The sequence below is a fragment of the Chaetura pelagica genome, unplaced genomic scaffold, assembly GCF_000747805.2.
Source record: "Chaetura pelagica isolate M959 unplaced genomic scaffold, ChaPel_1.0 scaffold117, whole genome shotgun sequence".
Lineage (NCBI taxonomy): Eukaryota > Metazoa > Chordata > Aves > Apodiformes > Apodidae > Chaetura > Chaetura pelagica.
Window position 1 is genome coordinate 9427381 of NW_009954185.1, and position 18311 is coordinate 9445691.

An 18311-nucleotide genomic window follows, 5' to 3' on the forward strand; every position below is an offset into this window, starting at 1 on the left:
TCGCACTTACCCCGGACTTCATTCTTCAGTTCGTTGAACTAATATCCGCTAACATAGGGGAAAAAAACCTCCATCAAGTAAAGAATCTGCATTGCCAATCCTTCTTCTGATGACATAATTAAGAAAGCTAAACTTAGTTGATTACTTAGTTAGAGGTTAATTTAGTTGTCAGAGATACTAAGCAGTCCTTCAGTGAATCAACAACTTGCTCACACTCAGGTAGGATTTACACCCATTTTGGATACTGGTTCTGTAAGGTAACTGCACAAAAGTTAAAAAAAATACTACTTCTATTACAGGCTTTAAAAGCACTTAATACTGGGAAATATGATATTGTTATTACGGCAAAACTGAAGCTTCTTCAGTACACAGACTTGCTTAATAAGTAGAAATATACAATTATTACTCCTGAGAAAACTTCACCAGCAACTATGTATCTGACAAACCAGGACAGAAAAATGAGATTAACTACTCTCAGTGCTATCACCTTTTAATAAGTTATCCTATGTGCAACTGTACTGCGTTTCCTTTTGGAAAAAGGGGAAAAAATAGTTCAGTATTGGAATAAAATAATTTGTAAAAACAGTCTGAACTAACCAGATAAGCAGTCGCAGTTTCTTCACATTCACTTGTTTGTGACTGTATTGGGTAGCAGCTTATGTCTTCTGATTAAGCAGTGTGAGGTACCAGAATGAAGTACTCAGTTATTGCTACTAATCTTGATTTGATCTCAAGTGACTTTTATTTCAGACTTGTTTTCCATTCAGTACATAAAAATCACTGCCTGCTTATATCTTTTGGAACAGCTTTACTGTCTTAATTCAGTGAAAGTCTGCAGTAATACGAGTTGAGTCAGATCAGAAAAGGCAGCTGTAATAGATCTTATATTTTGATAGCCATTGTCCACAGTAAAGGCTTGTCTGTCTCAATGGTCACGATCCCGGAGTTGTCGTAGGTGTTGGAAGTACTGACGAGCGTTCCAAACTTCAGCACCTGGTTAGCTGTGAAAAAGAAGTAAGAGACTTAGTGGTACTCTTGAAACAAATGCATTGATGTGCATTTATTGTTGTAAAGACTGCAGCTTCTGCAAAGAAGGAAAAAACACCTGAACAGAGAGAAACAACATCTAAAATAGCTGTATTAAATATTAATTAGAAGGCTTGTATGAGACGATGACCTGTAGAGTCAAATAAATTGATACTTAATCTCCAAATTAGCATTTTGAGTTTACAGTAGATTATTATACAAGCAGATTGTTGAATGTTACTCTTGAGTTTCACATCTGGAAATTTGTATTTTGTTGGTATCAGATCAAGTACCAGTGCTAGACAAAGGATTTAAAATAAAACGAGGCAGAGGATCTTACTGTAGTTCCAAACACAGAATTTGCTTTAGCTCAGTAGCAAGCCTATTAGAATCTCTTAAAATATGAACAGTTCTAGAGTAAAGGCCTGTAGTTAAAGTGATGGTATTTAACATTTGCATTGAAGTGACTTGCATCTTGTTTCATGCCTAGTGAGGTATGTGTCCACATGCATTAGAAAACAAGCAGTACTGCTCTAACAAATAGCTAATGTCAATTTTAGGAGAGTTTAAGACAGCTAACAGTGCAGTCATAATGACAATATTGAAAAACTTTTTTAAACATCTATTCTTTGTTGTTTTAGCTGACGTGTTTTAAGGTTACAGAGACTTCCTACCAGCTGAGATCAAAGATAGAAGCTGCCCCCAAGACAAACAGACAGAAAAAAAAATGCAGGTTAACTTTTATCTCCTATGTCTTCTTTCTTGGAGATAGCATTTCTTGCATTATTCAAACATGAACTTTCCCAAAGGCACTCTAAGACTACTCGGTTCTGTATTAGTCCTTGCTTTGGAGTTTGGAGTAAGAACACCAAGACAACCTTTTGTTTTAGTCTGTAAAACAAGACAAATGAAGAAGGAGGAATCCTCTGGATTTGCTGTCAAGTAGCCCATGGCAAATGATGATGTCCCTGTGATCAAGAGGTGTGTAAAACAAAATATTAAGTCCAATTTTGTGATTTGCACAGGAGACTCTAATTGTGCATATTAACATGGGCTATAGTAAACCTGGGTGTCGTAACGTATTAATACAATGCATGCTACATTGTCTACCCATTGCCGGAAGCTGCACAGGAGGAGTTGATCTTGCCAAGCTGTATGGCTTGAAAATGAGAGTCTGACTAATAGGCAGGACACACAAGGTGGTTCAGTGCCTCTTCTGCTAAACCTGTGCTTGCTGTTACTTGTTCCTACTCCCAGTTTGTTATTAGCCTGAAATGAACAGTTCCCTGTATAAAAATACTCCCAAAATACTGTTTTAAGTGTTATGATCAAGTTACGGATGTTTGCAGTCAGTTTTAAGCACAAAAGAATCTTAAATAGTTTAAATATTTGTTGATATACAAATTACCTACTTTTGGTTACTATATATTGAAGCTTGAAGGGGGAGGAGGAAGAATTCTGTGGATCAACTCTTACTCTGTTATAAACCCACTCATTTAGTATCATTTATTGCTTCTTGCTCAAGACTGTCAGAATGATTCTTAATGTTTCAGCTTTGCATATGAAATAATGGCTCTGCAAAAGCCAAGAATTAAGAACAACATGGCAGCTTAATGAAACAAAATCAAAAGCAGTATTTCTTCATGCATAAAAGAAAGTGAAAATCTTGCCTTTTTTTTCTTTCACTAGAAAGTTCTTGCCCGCTAGATGGAGCCTTTTATCTGTCTCTCTACCAGATTTTCTTCTCTGCAAGGACCACAGTTTGAAATGCTGAAGTGAAAAATGCAGAAGCTATAAAACCTTGCTGCTGATTCACGTGGCTCCAATGGACCAATTCCAAGCACTTGGTTTCACAACCAGCCAACGTTTCAACTAACATAATTAAAAATGCATGCTTTTCATTCAGTAAATCAACCGTAATTAATGTGAAAAACTAGCTTTAAGCCAGTAAAGGAAATAAGAGGATGTATGTACCTGCTGCTTCTAGGAAAACTTCTTGCTGTACTGTGCATTATGATGTGAAGTTTACAAGGTCAAAGAAGCAGGAAGTTTTATCAGCTCATACCTGATCCATTCCCTTTTTTTCAGTGGCTTTCAGTTGTCTTTGTTAAGTCTTAGCAAGAGATGATACGTTGGGATAAAAAAGCTATTACAGAAAAATCCCATTCTTGCCAGAGAGATTATTTTTCTGAAGTGCACTCCAAGGAAAACAACTTTTTTATTTTCTAACATTTGGTATCTCTATTTTTGACGGTTACCAAAAGTGCTTTTAATAAAGTATCTCATTGTGATTTAAAAAACAAAACAAACCCTGGGATTTTTATAATTCAGTCATTAAAAGAAGATTTATTTTACATCACTGAAAATTTTCTTTTTTTAGACAAATAACAGTATTTTGTTTTTAATGAGAACCATCAAAAGCTGATTTGGATAAAACCAGAAGTGATTAATTGAAGACAACATGCCCCCTGGCCTTCCAGCAGCGTTAGACACTTCTTCCCCTGAAGTTTTGCTTAGTGCTTTGGTTCCAATCAAGCTGTGTTTACTGATAATAGACTGCTGATGAGAAAAATACTCTACCCATCTCCTCCAATGCAGCTGTACTATTTTTCATTACTGTCCATCTCTCATGTCAGTGTGTCTCGGAGCTGAGGTGGCCATGCCTCCCAGGAAAGCAGCAGGGGGTCATGAGTGCTCTCAGGAGAAGGTAACTAGGAAGTAGTCCTGCAGTGTGTGGGTTTGAAGATTGACAACTCTGGACTTCAGAACTAAAAGCAAGTGCTAATCTTGCCTTTTTGGAAAAAAACAAACCCAAATCAAACAAAAAAATAAACAGCAAAATCTACTATGACACAGCCTTTAATTATGTGCCCTGTGTTCTTATCAGTAAAGAAAGCTTCTCATTTCTGTCTGATGGATTGCAGCTTATCACTGATTTAGACCTAACTGGTCATGGGCAGAGATTATTTTGATATGGTAGTGGAGGAGTGTTTTTTCAGCTGTTTTGTTTAGCAGGTGGTTGAATCTGTCAGGGTTTGAGAATGTTGGAAATAACTCAGAGAAGTTCAGAAAGGTCATTATTTCTTACGACATCCCTTTTACTGACCAAATTATATTACAAAGGAGGTCTCAATGATGCTAAGACTTCCAATTTCTACTATTGTATTGCTTGTATTTTGATACTTTTTAAAATACATGCCACGTGGAGTTCTTAAGAATGCCATGTAGGAAATGTTAATCTTGGATGTAAGATTTTGAAAATTAATGAATCCTATGGTTGCCAGAGCAACATTTGGAAATGTTAACAAATGCACCCTATAATTAATCAAGCTATATAAAAAAGTCAAACAAAAAAAGTCTAAACCTCAAAATGTACTTTAAAAACTCTTAACATATTCATGCCTCTAACATGGTTGGGAGTTTTCTTTTTCAGTTGATGATATTGAAAATGACACCCAAGCCTTCCTTGCAGTATTTTTACCATTGCACTGAAGGCTTTCAGCCTGGAAACTGACAATGGGGACTAATTATAATTAGGTTGGTTCTCATCGTGTTAGGTGGTGCAAAAACACTAACTCTCAATATTGGGATACTCTTAATAACTGTATTCATGATCTAGTAGACTTATGAACATTATTTCTATTACTCCATTGTACTATTTGGCATACTTAGATTTACAGTCCAGTCCAGAAGAAGAGAGCTTGTATCAAGGTCTCATGTACATCTTACAAGCTGCACGTAAGCAGAGCTTGAGAGTGGCATATACAGAGAAAAATTTCTTCTTAAACATACTGTATATGGCAAAAGCAAATCATGTAACTAATTTGAGAGGCTAAATTGAGCAAGCAGAGAGCAGAGCATCTGTTTTTTCTTGCATCTCTACCAAAACCACAGCAAAATCTAGGCAGCTGTGAGAGAGGCTTTTAACTGCAGTACCTGGCGGTCATGCTGGAAGAGGAATTTACGAGGCTCAAGTCCTTCCTTACAAGAATTCAGATTTAGAGAAGGAAGTGGTTTTGGTTTGAGAATGGCAGAACATTCATGCCCTGTGTCTTTATCCAAAGTCTTCTGCAAAGCTCTTGAATGCAGCAGTGTAGCACAAAGGTCCCCAGGGTCTTACTACCGGTGACAACAAATGGCTAAGAACAAATCACACTCACAATGAAGCATGTCCCACAGATTCTGTGATACCTGTACTATGCTTCCTTTTCCCAACTGTGTGTCTCAATTACTTCCTGCAATATGTAAAGACACATCTTGCCGGTTTCCAGCACTGAAAATAGAAATAGGTACAGGGATACAAGCAGATTGCCACTGCTGGCATGGAGGTTTGGAATATAAAAAAAAAATAATTATTAATTAAAAGCTTCATTATAGTGAATGTAGTCCTATTCCCCCTAGGCAAATGATGCATCAGAATGATAGAAAATTAAGATCAATAAGCTGAAACACAAGTTCAAGTGAAATACTGAATTACCATTTGGTATCCTATTACAGTTTATCTGGAGAGGATTTCCCTGAAGTTCTGTGTTAGGAGCAGAAATCTGCATTTAAATGGAGATGCATTAGTAACGCAAGAGCAAGTACTCTCAGGTCACCCTGTATCTGCAGAACAGCAGCATAAATTTTGCTATTTAAAAATAAAAGCAAATAGTTTATAGCATGATTTTTTCATTCATTCCTCCTAGTTTTACACTTGTGATTAGACTGACTTCGGTGGAGTTAATCTTGATTTACACTGATGTATACAAAGGAAAAAAATTGGGTCCTTGATCTCTGTGCAGTGGGAACTGCAAAACTGGAAGTTGCAAATAACAGTAATTTACAATAAAACACGAACTATTTTCCATACTAATAATTCACAGAAGTGCCATGAAGTACCATAAAAGCTTGTGAAGTCTGCTGGGAGGGGACAGGCTAGCCTGCCATGGCACAGATTCCCTGAGGGCCAAGGGGAGTTTGGAATAAGCAGAGACTGCATTGGCAGTTGTTAACAACTATTCTAACTTCTGGTGTCTGGTTTTGTAGCACAGAACAATGGTTTTGTAATCTCACCAGATTCCTTTGAGCGGGCTCATGAAAGCATCAAAAGGACAGGGGGTGAAGGAGGAGCAGCAGGCAGGGCCAGGTGGTTATTCCATTGGTTCAGAGGCTGGCAAAGACTCTGGGGAGGGGCTCTGCAGCACAGGCTGCCTGTGAGCATTGGTGGGAATTTAAGTGACAGCAAAAGCACTGGCTGTCAAGTCTTAATGTCTTAATTTTAAAAGAGACAAAAAACCAGAACTCTCTGTTGTACCCTGGAGAGAAACCACCCATGTTGGGTGAGCCTTCAGAAATGCATATGGATGTCAGAAGTTTTCACATTTATTTCCAGCACATTTTTTTCCTTACATTTTTCCAGCTTTGTAATCATGGCAGTAATGTAAGAATAGCTTGAACTCCTCCTGTCACATCACCTGCTTGGTGGCAATTTAAAATGATAAGCTGATGAAAATGATGCTAAGAAATAGAGTGCTTTCTCCACTAATGTTACTGCTGCTACTACTGCTTCACCAAAATCAACAAGAATCATTAACTGCAGGACGTTTTTAGGACTATTAGCAGCATTTTAGCTTACTAAAAAGATGTGCTCCAGTGTTTGTTCAAAATCATTTTACCCTCTTAATTAAAGTAGCCCTGAAAGTCTGACACAGAAAGTAGTGTCTTTCCTGTCTAGACATGATAAAGCTATACCAGTACTAGTATAGTAGAAGTGACTCACCAAAAGTATAAGTATGAAGAAAGTCAGGGAACTAGCTGGTCTGGAAGACTGGTTGGCTAAGCTCAAGGCACAGTAATTTAAAAAAATTAGTTTAGGCAGTAAGAAGCAGAGCATTTACTTCATTTGTTATGCTTTCCAGTAAGTTTGTATAATGTTTATTGAACTACTTACAGCTCTGAGGGGCTGTACAAGTGACAGGTACTATTAATAACAGTGTTAGAGCACTGAAGAAACAGCCACAGAAATACAATATAGCTTCAGTTTGACAGTCACTATTGTAGAGATCTTGCATATAATCTAGACAAAATAACTTGTTGCTATTTTGGTCTGTCTCTACTTGTGTTGTGTGACACAGAATGATATTCTTATGAGAAAAAGGGGCAAGAATAATGCTGGGATTCATCAGATAATGAATTGTCTTAGTTTTAAACTTACCCATAAGACCCTCATAGCATACATCACCCTATTCAGCTGCCATACTTTAAAGACATCACTTAGTCACACAAAGCTGGCAATCTGCTACAACACTGAAACCCGAGATTAACTAAAAACAACAGCGTTATGTCTTGGCATTTAGGTCTGAAGCTTTGGTTTGACGTGAGGGCAATTAACTTAAAAATACCTGCTATCAAGTTTATAGAATCATAAAATGGCTGCTCCAAGCCCCATCTAACCTGGCCTTGAACACTTCCAAGGATAAGAAATCCACAGCCTCGGTGGGCAACCAGTTACAGTGTTTCATCACCGTCCCACTGAAGAACTTCTTCCTAATATCTAACCTAAATCTACCCTCTTACAGCTTAAAACCATTATCCCTCAACCTATCACGACACACCCTGGTAAAAAGTCCCTCCCCAGCTTTCCTGTAGCCCCTTCAGTTACTGCAAAGCGACTATAAGGTCTCCCCAGCACCTTCTCTTCTCCAGGCTGAACAGCCCCAACTCTCTCAGCCTGTCTTCATAGCAGAGGTGCTCCAGCCCTTGGATCGTCTTCATGGCCCTCCTCTGAACTCACTCCCAGAGCTCCATGTTCCTCCAGAGCTGTACACACTACTCCAGGTGGGGTCTCACCAGAGCAGAGTAGAGGGGAAGAATCACCCAGACCTTCCAGCCACACTTCTTCTGATGCAGCCCAGGACAGGGTTTGCTTTCTTGGCTGTAAGTGCACATTGCACAAATACATAATACAAGTATTCCAGCTTCTGTATGGTACCATTGTTCCCACTGTTTGCAAAAATATACAAAGATTATTCCTAAAACATCCAAACTGGGCCTGTAGCTGAAATATGGGTATAGGGATACCTCAGCAGGTTTTGGGTTAAATGGAGATCTCACTCATACGCTCCACGGAAGAGACCAACAGCACTGCCATAAACATTGCTCAATGGTCTCAGCCAGTCAACCTCCTCTAATGCCTACCAGGGCATAGGAAGAGTCCACAACATCAAGTCTGCCATCAAATCCAGCACTGCTCTGCTTTCTTTCTCTGTGGTGGGGATGCAGTTTCCCTAAGGGAGTTGATCTAAAGCCAGTCCCTAGCCAGCCCTGAAAAACAAATTTAAGCATGCTAGCTTCCCCTCCTTATCACTGCTGCCAGCACTAGCTCAGCTCCATATCCAGAGTTCTGTTCTGCTGCACAAGTTGCTCTGTCACTGGGCTACAGTGCCAAAACTAAATAGAATATAATTGGACAAAGCTCTGTAAAGGCTCAGTCCCCAACTCCAGCTTCTGCCAGGTTTTGTTGGGGCAGGAAGCACAGCAGCCCAACGGTGCCTGGCTGGAACCTGTATTTGTGGCTGAATAAAGGTGGCTGTACACAACATCCAGTGTTACAATAGTGAAGATCAAAGCAGACCTTCTAACCTGTGGGAGGGGTTCAACATACTGCAGTTTTAAAGCCTTCTCCCACAAGTTCAGCCCCCACCAGAACTGACCCAGTCCATGGCTGCTCAATTCCGACCTTTGGGTGGCCCTCAGGAGCCATGCATGTGCCACAGACTCTCTTCATCTGCCAGAGGCAGTTTCTTGCTCCCACAGCTCATGTCAATCAAGTTACTACACCAGAAAGACTATTAAACTGGGCCAGAATAGTGGATCTGGTGCTCAAAGAGTTCCCCTGACCCTAAAGAAGCAAGCAGTTTCCTTCACCTCTGAGCACTGGTCAGGGTGCAAATAAAGATGGTACCTTCTGTGTGCCCTGCCACACCAAATCTGAGGGCAGCTGGTTGCACAAAGGCTTGTAGAGGGCCAAGGGCATCCCAGTCTTGAATACAAGCAGCTGCTCCTCTTAGCTATTAGAGCTTTATTACAAACAACAGACTTTGATCCAATTAAATCACTGACAAATAATTTTATTATGAAAGTTTTACTAGCAAATGGCACCATTTCCTAAAAGAGGTTTATGGAAATATGATACTACATTTACATGAAAAAATGAAAATAACAAAGTAGAATATTCACCCATATGCACAAAAGGCATCATCAATAAAGCAGCTGAGCTTTTGTCTAAAACATTTCTCTGAAAGTGGGTAATTATTATTTTAAAAACCCACACTGATCTGCTCCTGACAGCTCACAGGGTACATGTTCATATACTTTACTTTCCCTGACAGCTGATCTATTCTGAGCACAGGTGACTAATACAATCTATTATACTTCTAATAGGAAAGTAAGTCCGTTTATCTTTACCCTTCCTAGCAGAACTGCTTCCTGTAACTATGCTGGGGTGGAACGCTGTAAGAGGTTTCTAAAATGTGGTTATTTTCACTGCTTTCTTCAGGAAAAACAATTAGACAGAGATAATATCACCCTGAGGATGAAGCAAAAGCAATTATTTCTGTTTCAAAATGTCCCTCTAGATCTGCATGTGAGCAATTAAGCTTTTTGATTTTTAATTTTATTACTTTGTCTTTCTGTTAACAAATAATTAATATGATTACTAACACCCTGTGTACCTCTAATGTCTATACTATTTCAATTAGAAAGCCGTTACTGATGCTTTTTAATTCTATTCCATTTATCTTCAGACTTGCATGGTAAACTTACAACATTGGTTGACATTAATGGAGCTGCAGCTCCTCCAAACTCACTCAGAGGAATCCTGCAAACTTTAACTGTTGCCACTTCTGAGACAGAGCATGACATTCAACAGGAGACTGCTGATGACACTGTTTTTAGTTCAGTCACTCTGTTGGATTAGACAGCTCTCATCTGAAAAATAAAGGATGTTTTTGAAATAGTGTTGGCCACTGTGCCTTTGCAAACTTCCTTCTTTCTCTTTTTGTTAAGCTGTAAAGTCAGCTTTTTAAAAATTTACTTTTAGATTTCCAATGAAGATGTAACATAGGACACAGCAAAGCCTATTTTAGCCAGCAATACCTGCTTCTTCCACTTCATGCACCATTACAGGACTTTGCTTCAGGGAGTGGAATCTGCCATGTAAGTCATGTCAGTCAGTGCACATGTTTTTTTCTATTTGCCTTTATCAGTCTTTTTCTGGATGCCAGAATCAGTTTTGTTGTCGATGCTACCGAATACAAACAGCTTCTAGATAATGTTTGTCCCTGAAATTAAAAAAGGGAGATTGATCACTAAAGACAAGTCCTAAGTCTCATTGACTGTCGAAGACTTTATTTAGTGGAAAACCAGCTACTGAAGATTCTTTAGTTAGTTGTGCACTCCGGCAAAGTCTGACAGATTTCAAGTAATGATTTCCAATATGAACAATGCTCTTCATGTTGCTGTGCTTCCTCCTTGTGACCTTTTGAAAAGCCTTTCCCTGTCACCCCTCCCCCCTCTTTTTGCAAACCACCTAGCAATTCATCCTCTACGTTCAGAAACATGTCATGCAGCACTTCCAGGCCCTGTGACTGTTAAGGGTTCAATGGTTTGGGGAATGTTTCCTCCTGATTCTTCTCTTCTAGAGAACACTGCCTTTGCAGGGCTATCCCATGCTTTCTGCCTGGGACAATTAAAGGCTTCTACAGGTGATGTGAGCCCTTTACCCTCAAACGCAAAGGCTGAACACACCACCAAATGAATGTGGTGCTACATAGTGCACTCAAAGACATTAAAGTTTTAAGAGTGTAATTGATTTTATGCAGTTCAACTTTCAAACATATTGGTCAAGATGGATTGCAACAGTCACTCCATGGCACAGTGATGCATGTCAGTGGGCTCTCAGTTTTACTGTACGGAGGACTTGATGTTGGGTTTTAACCTACCAGTAAGCCCCCTAACACACTGCAAGAAATGGGCAGGAAAAGGAATTACAAATCCAGTAGTCACATGTAAAATAAAAGACTAAACTAACTACATTACAGCTTGTCTACTTCTGCCAACACCAAACAATTTCTAGCCCTTGGGGTTAAAAGACCATGATGGCTGCAATTGCCCAGTAAGGAAATATATCCTCAAGCAGCCTCTTTCTTTAGGCTATAGTGAGCTTCCAGAAAGTAAATCTGATTTATAGCTTGGGATGTTCCTTGTCTCACCTGAAATTAGTGTAATATTCAAACTTTTGTCATTCCAGTGTCTGAGCTGTGGAAGCCACCTTCTGAATTTAATAATAACTCAAAATTAAACATATTAAATACGATTGGATCTTATCTGACATTGCTTTTCCCATCCTGGCCATTTGGTGTACTCAACAAATTCTACTCTTTCTTGTTTTGTAGTCACTTAAGAACATGTATGATGAATTTCATAGATATTAACTATCTGACCAGTTGTTTAAAACCCTCAGGCACTAAATATTATTTTATTTTGCAAATAGGGAAAATTTTACTGAAAGCAAAATTATCTCAGAGGAAAGGCAATTTCGCTAACAAATGCTTTAAAAACATTCATTAGTCTTAGAAACAATGATAGCTGCTTCAGTTTCTCTTATGTTCACATCTTTCTTAAATATATCTGAAGGATGAAAAAACCTGTAAAAGATTTCTGGTTAACCTGCCATCTGCAGAAGACTAATGCAAATTTTTAGAGATGTGGCATAAAAATCTAAGTACAGTTAAAAAAGATACGAGTGAGTAACTCTTTATCCCAGGGGAAGAATAATAGGTGTGAGGGTTTATTTCCTATGTTGTTTCTAAACTTATTGTAACTAGGTATATTTGCTTAAAATTGAAAAAATCCCCAAATAAATGTCTACTTTCAAATAAGGCAGATCAATAAATTTCCAAATTATAAGCTTGTCTTTTAACTACTGCTGTGGGGTTTCATACCAATAGTTTGAACAAGTTTGCTGTGTAGTGCATTGCATGGATGTATCTATGACTAATGCTCAAAGAAAAATTTATTATAGCTATAATCCTTCAATTGGAATTCTTCTATACTCTATTATCCTAATGTTGTACAACATCCATATAAAAAATCTCTGATATCTATGTGCTTATAAAGCAAGCATAAGCACGCAAGAATATAATGACATGTCTAAAGATTCATCCTGGGACATTCCAATCCCAGAGTAGACACTTTTGGTAACCAACCAAATGCAGACATCTCAGAGCAAGCAAGACCTACAACTCTATTTCACCTCTTGGAAGATGTGTAGATAGGCACATATTCCTCCTAATATCATAACTTTCTTGCTACATATCACAACAAAACATCCAATGATATGGAAGAGGCCAGTGTATCTCTGAGGTAACCTTCAAAACCCAGAGACTTCTCACGCAGTCTTTGGACCCAACATCAGGTTTGGTGATTGCTGAACAATCACATCAATTTTGTAATTTAAGGCATGGTCACCTATCAAAAAGTGTATCTTATGGGATTGGCAGCACTGCTTTTCTAGTAACCAGCAGGCTTCTTGTAAGAGCCATCAAAACATCACATGCACGCCCACTACAATACAGGCTTCATGTGCCCAAGGGAAGCACTTTGTAGTGATCCTCAAAATCAACCAGGAAGAAAGTCTGATAAGAGCTTAAACCTTACTGGAGGGTGGGCTCAGAAACCACCAAGTAAAACACCAACATTTCCCGTGAGAGCTGGCAAACCTTGCTGGGTCTGTACAGAACAGATAGAGATGAGCTCTGCAGTCAGTACATGGCAAGAGGTTTGTCATGTCATGTCATATGCAACAGTGAAACGTAGATTATACAGATTTTGAACTACAGGGCTCATTTACAGGTTCATAAGCAGACAAGAGAGTAACAAATTGTCAAGCCTAAAAGCTGTGAGCAAAAATGTAGTTATAGGACTTCTAACATCATTGGCAGCCAGACAGATAAATCTCTGCAAGCTGCTTTGAAAGGGTACCCATAAATAGTCATAGGATTTTCCAGCAAAGCACAGAACCTTTAAGGAAGGCCAGAATACTGCAGGAAGTTCTTGCTCAAATAAACCTGAAGTCTGTAGTCATAAAGGATGCCTTATAGGTGTCACACACACAAACAATACTGGAATTGGACTGTGGGGCTTGAAAACAAGGCTGCAGAACAGAAAAAGTGCCTCAAATCTATCATTTTGGGAGAGAAAAGGAACATTACCAAAGATTTAGCAGTAGAAAAAACATCCCTGGGAAAGCTTGCCTTGCTCTAGCACTATAGCACTCTAAATTCACTAAATGCAGTTTGCTGACTAACCTCTGTTGCCCACAGGTAAACACTCCTATTAAAAAGTTTTGTTCCCTCTCTTGGATCACGGACCTCAAAAGTCAGGGAATGCTCAACACAAAACTGAGACCATTTCTGTAATTTGCAGAAGACAGAACGGACAGTATCATTGATGTAGCATAATGAGCCATTTCCCTCCTCCTACTGTGATTAATGGTGTGGAGAGGAGGTCTGCTGCTGAGCTGATCCACGTCATGCTAGCCCTGGAGGCATGCCCTAGATATAGTGCTGTGTGAATACATGCTTGAGAGATTGGCAGGCAGAAGCAGCTCTGGGAGCCTTTGTTATTGTCCAGTTTACTCTTTCCTGAGCTACTCCAGCTTGCACAATCTGTGTAGCCTCTGGGAAGACAGCTTTAGAATTGGCTTACTTGATGGAAAGAGCTGCTCCTCATGATGCGTGTGATGCAAAGTAATGTGACAGTGATTGACAGCCAGGTGGGAAGACATAGGAAAGCATGAGTTAAACCAGGGTATTGTGTGAAGGAGCAGAAGGGTGAAGGAAAAAAAAGGAAAACTCCTCATTACCACTGCAGGTGTGCAGTGGTGGGGATGAGAGTTGCTGTTTTTATAATAATAAAATAATAATCATTACTCAAATCAGTTAAGTTGACACAAGTTTATGATGATATAAATAGTAACCCAGTGATTACTGGATGTTTTGTTTCAAAACTTAATCTTCCCTAAATTGAAAATAGTAAGTTTAGGAGTCTGCATCATATTTTGTGAACAAGTAATGTAATGAGACTATAACCCTCAGGGCCTAGTCCTATCTATACTTTCATTGATACACACACACGACATTCCTCATGCATATATTTAAGGAGAGCCAGAACTTGCCTGCCAGCTTCTAATTCCCTTCTCCCTTACTCTGCAGAGCCAGTTGTAATTTTTATTGAATAGTGCAATTATGTTGCAATGTCCTGGACAAAAGTGTGCTGCTGCTTTAGTGCTTTCTGAGTTGAGGTCTGAAATCAGAAGAAAAAGCTGTAATTGATTCCATCAGCCTTTTTTAATATTAAAACAAAAGGTAACATCCAGAGAAACTTCCTTCCTCTAGAAGGACAAGGAACTAAATCATTTGGAGTTTGTCACATTTTTTTTTCCTTTAGGAGACAGGACATGCCCAAGAGAGACTTCCAATTTTAGTTTATCTTCAGCAGACTGTTAGGTTCTGGACCACTAGCATGGAAAACTGGAGTCTTGGAAAAAAAAATAACAAAAGGGGAAATGACACCAACTTGAAGACACTTGGGGCAAAACCGGAGATATTAAAATACATCAAGGAGGAAAGAGCTTATTTGAACAAATCTCAATTGGCTCTTATTCTTAGCGCTGAGAGAAATACTCAATTCCAGAGCTCTAGGAGACATGCTGGAAATCCCTACTTATTTCTGCCATTTGGAAATAGAAGTTTTCCAAGCATCTCCTAAGAATAGGCCATGCTTGCACTCAGCCTAAAATAACCACCACCATTAGCAAACAGGTTATGCTGTAGTTTTCCTTCTGTTGCCTATGTGTATGCAGCTCTGTATAACAAAGTCATAGGTTAGGAAATCACAAGCACAGCAGTTGTCTGTCTGTCAATACAGAAAGCTTTTCTTCCAGAACAGGAACCAAATGTTGTTGTGGGTTTTTTTTTTATTAAATTCTGATCTACAGATACTAGTATCAGACCATATGCCACAGCACACTCAGTTATATGTGGCATTAATAGCAGTATTTTAACAAGTTCTGCATGGAATTATGATGATCTAGACCACCAAACCCTCTCCTCAAAACCCCTTAATTGCTAACACGACTAATTTAAGTGTATGCCCCTCTGAAAATCCTGAAACTCAACCCCCCACACACTTTCTAGAAGATTGTAACCTCGGCAAGTCAAGATGGGTCATGACAGGTCAAACTTTGAATGTATTTCCCGCTTTGGAAACACCTAGTAGATCTCTCTACTTGTCCTTGGGGAGGTCGGGGTCAAACAGTACAAATCTTCGGGCCATTCGAGTACATTTACAGAATCACAGAATTGTCATGGTTAGAAACGACCTCTGATATCACTGAGTCCAACCATCAACACACCAAAAAAACCCCTAAATGAAACCAAACCACCCAAACCCACAGTCTCAGCCACTAGAGCATGCCCTGAAGTGCCACGTCTATACTGCTGGACTCAACCACCTCCCTGGGCAGGCTGTTCCAGTGCCTGACCACTCTTTCAGTATAGAAATTCTTCCTAATATCCAATCTAAACCTCCTGTGCTGCAACTTCAGGCCATTTCCCCTGATTTAATTGGGAGAAGAGGCCAACACCCACCTCCCTACAACCTCCTTTCAGGTACTTGTAGAGGGCAGTGAGGTCTCCCTGCAGCCTCCTTTTCACTTTCATCAGCAGAGACAACTGCAATTCCAATACATTTGCACATTCATCTTTAGGGTAGATTCGTACCCAATTTGCACCTTACCTAGGCAGTCCAGTTTGGTATTCTTTTCTGCAGGCTAGTGGTCAGAGATACTAAATAATGCCTTTAAGCTAAGTCCACACAGACATATCACTGACGTAATGAAAACCTCAGCACCCAGCCTGTGTTGTGCTGAATCAAATTCCAAAGGATTCCTTTTTAAAACCTCTGCCCATGTAACGTGATGGAAAAAGGACAAATCTGTAACATCTCAAAACAGCATCTAGACCCACCAGTGCCTTTAATTCTTGTTTTAAAAAGCAAGCAAATCACAACAAAACTTAGCCTTGTAAAACCCTTCTACTTGTCATATCTTTATTTATATTCTTATTGATAGTAAGACTCATCAATAATAACATGGTATGTAAAATCCTCTCTTTTCTCCCCAAAGCACTTTTTCTTACAACAGTCATGGTATTTTTTCTTGTCTCTTGATTAAATAAAGGCAGTTTGCTTCACTTCTGATACGTCTTGCCTGAGCCAAGCTGGCTTTAAATTTTGGCACGTGCACAGAACTTCAAACCTGAAAAACCTTGGCTAAGAAAGATCTACTGTGCATAAACTACTCAGCCTTAACACTGTGTAGTCTCTTCCATTTTCACTGCAGCTTGGTTATGGAGGAGAGAAGTTTTCTTACTTGTCACATTAAGCCAAAATTGGGTTAATCTGACCCTAGTGACAACAAGCTAATTTTAGGAACATGTCCAGAACAAGTCCTGCACTACTTTTTATGCAGGTGGTACATGCAGGAGGTATCTTCCCCCCCAGTCTCTCAAATAAATAGCCCTTTTCCACCCTTCAATACCCAAACTAGAGATGTATGTTTAGAAATTCATCCTGTGAAGCAATCTAAACATTCTGATGGCCACAATTTATCAACATAAATGACTGCACTTCACAGCAAAGCTTCTGTCACTGTGTCGCAGAAAACACTGTGTGCCCTAAATTGTCTGCTGCTCTCTTCAATAACCAGCCTAGTTTTGAAGATCTAGAGATCTGCTGATAAAGGACACCTCTGTGCATACAGTGATCAAAAAAAAAAAAAAAAAAAAAGGAGTTTCATACACATCACTGGAAATGTTCACACGCTGCTCTATTAATCTTTAGATTGGGGTCATTTTTCCCTGGAGATATGGTAATAGATTACTTTGAGAGAAAATGGGGAAGAAAGCCCAGACAGAGACCTGCTTCACACTAAGCAAGCTTGCCTCCTTCCTTCTTGTTTTAATCCTAAAAAGTATCTAATGGTCAAAACTGCTCTTAACTCTGTAGTGACCAAAACCGATGCAAAAGGAGTAAACAGTGTGTTAGCAACATGAGTTTGCCTCTACACCTTCTCAAGCACACTATGCCCTAAGGCCCATGCTGGCACTGCTTCTCTTCTCCCTCTGATCACAGCCCATTTCACTGGTTCCAGCATCACTGGTTACCTCCCCAAAAGCTCCTCTAATCCCCTACCCAACCTTCTTTACATTTCACTATCTTGTTTTCTCTGGAAATAAAAATCTACGAACTTCTGGAAAGGCACAGGAGAAAGTGGGAAGGCTCTGACTCTTTGTCTTTTCTCCTGTGGAGATTCAGTCTCCAGGTTACTGCAGATAGAAAAGACTTTCTCTCCCCTTATTCCTCAGTCCTTCTGGATGAGCCTTAGCATGGTCCCAGACCTTCAGCTCAGCATTTTGAAGTTCTTTTGATTCAGGGCCTTTAAAACTACATGAGGAAAAACAAACCTGAAAGAGTGCCTTGGAGGGACTTATGATGGAAAGTGGCCTCAAGTTCTTCAGCACTTTTGTCAGTTCTCATTTTTGTAGTATTTTCTCCCATGTGGACTCTGAAAACTGTGACTGCCAGCAGCATAGGGAATGTCCACCACCATTTTTTGGGGCACACTTCTCCACCCAGAGAGCAGAAAGCAGGACTGGGAACTGAAATCAGTGGAGTTCCCTCTGTGCAAATGACCAAGAGCAAGGCAGTGCCCTGCCTTTGCTCCTTAGGGTTACAGTCCCTTCTCTTTGGAGGATCCACACTGGGTTCCTACTCTCACCATGTCCTTCATTCTGCAGCCAAGGTGATGGCCTATCAGGCCATATTTAGCTTTTATATCAGCTAAATATGCCATATTTATAGGCATAAACTCAAGTAGTCCCAAGCTGCTACATAATACTCTGGCATCGAGCCTGCCTGCAGGATGGCTCAGGAACATCAGCACAGGGAAGGACAATTCAGTGGCTTAATGACATCATTGCTTTGCATCTCTGCAGCCCTCTGGTGTGCTTCTGCCTCTGGAGAGCCTCAAAATCATCTGTTCATGGTAAACTCAAAACATCTTCTCCTGTATAACATGGTAGGCACCAACAATGCTGAGGTTAATGGGTTCTCTTAGGATTTTCACTCCATCTTCATCCTTCCAAAGTAACAGTGTAAGCTTTTCTGTATGATTGTCCACA

At 39.6% G+C, this 18311-nt stretch overlaps 1 protein-coding gene across 1 annotated transcript in view; it reads right to left on the minus strand.

The window, feature by feature from the left end:
• Positions 1–729: 729 nt before the first annotated feature.
• The window catches only part of TPK1 (thiamin pyrophosphokinase 1), a 205523-nt gene continuing 187941 nt past the window's right edge, over positions 730–18311 (minus strand). Inside the window, exon 7 of the mRNA XM_010003042.1 lies at positions 730–1001. Within this exon, the coding sequence (XP_010001344.1) occupies positions 883–1001 (119 nt within the window). The 3' untranslated portion in view covers positions 730–882. The remainder of the gene's footprint in view (positions 1002–18311) is intronic.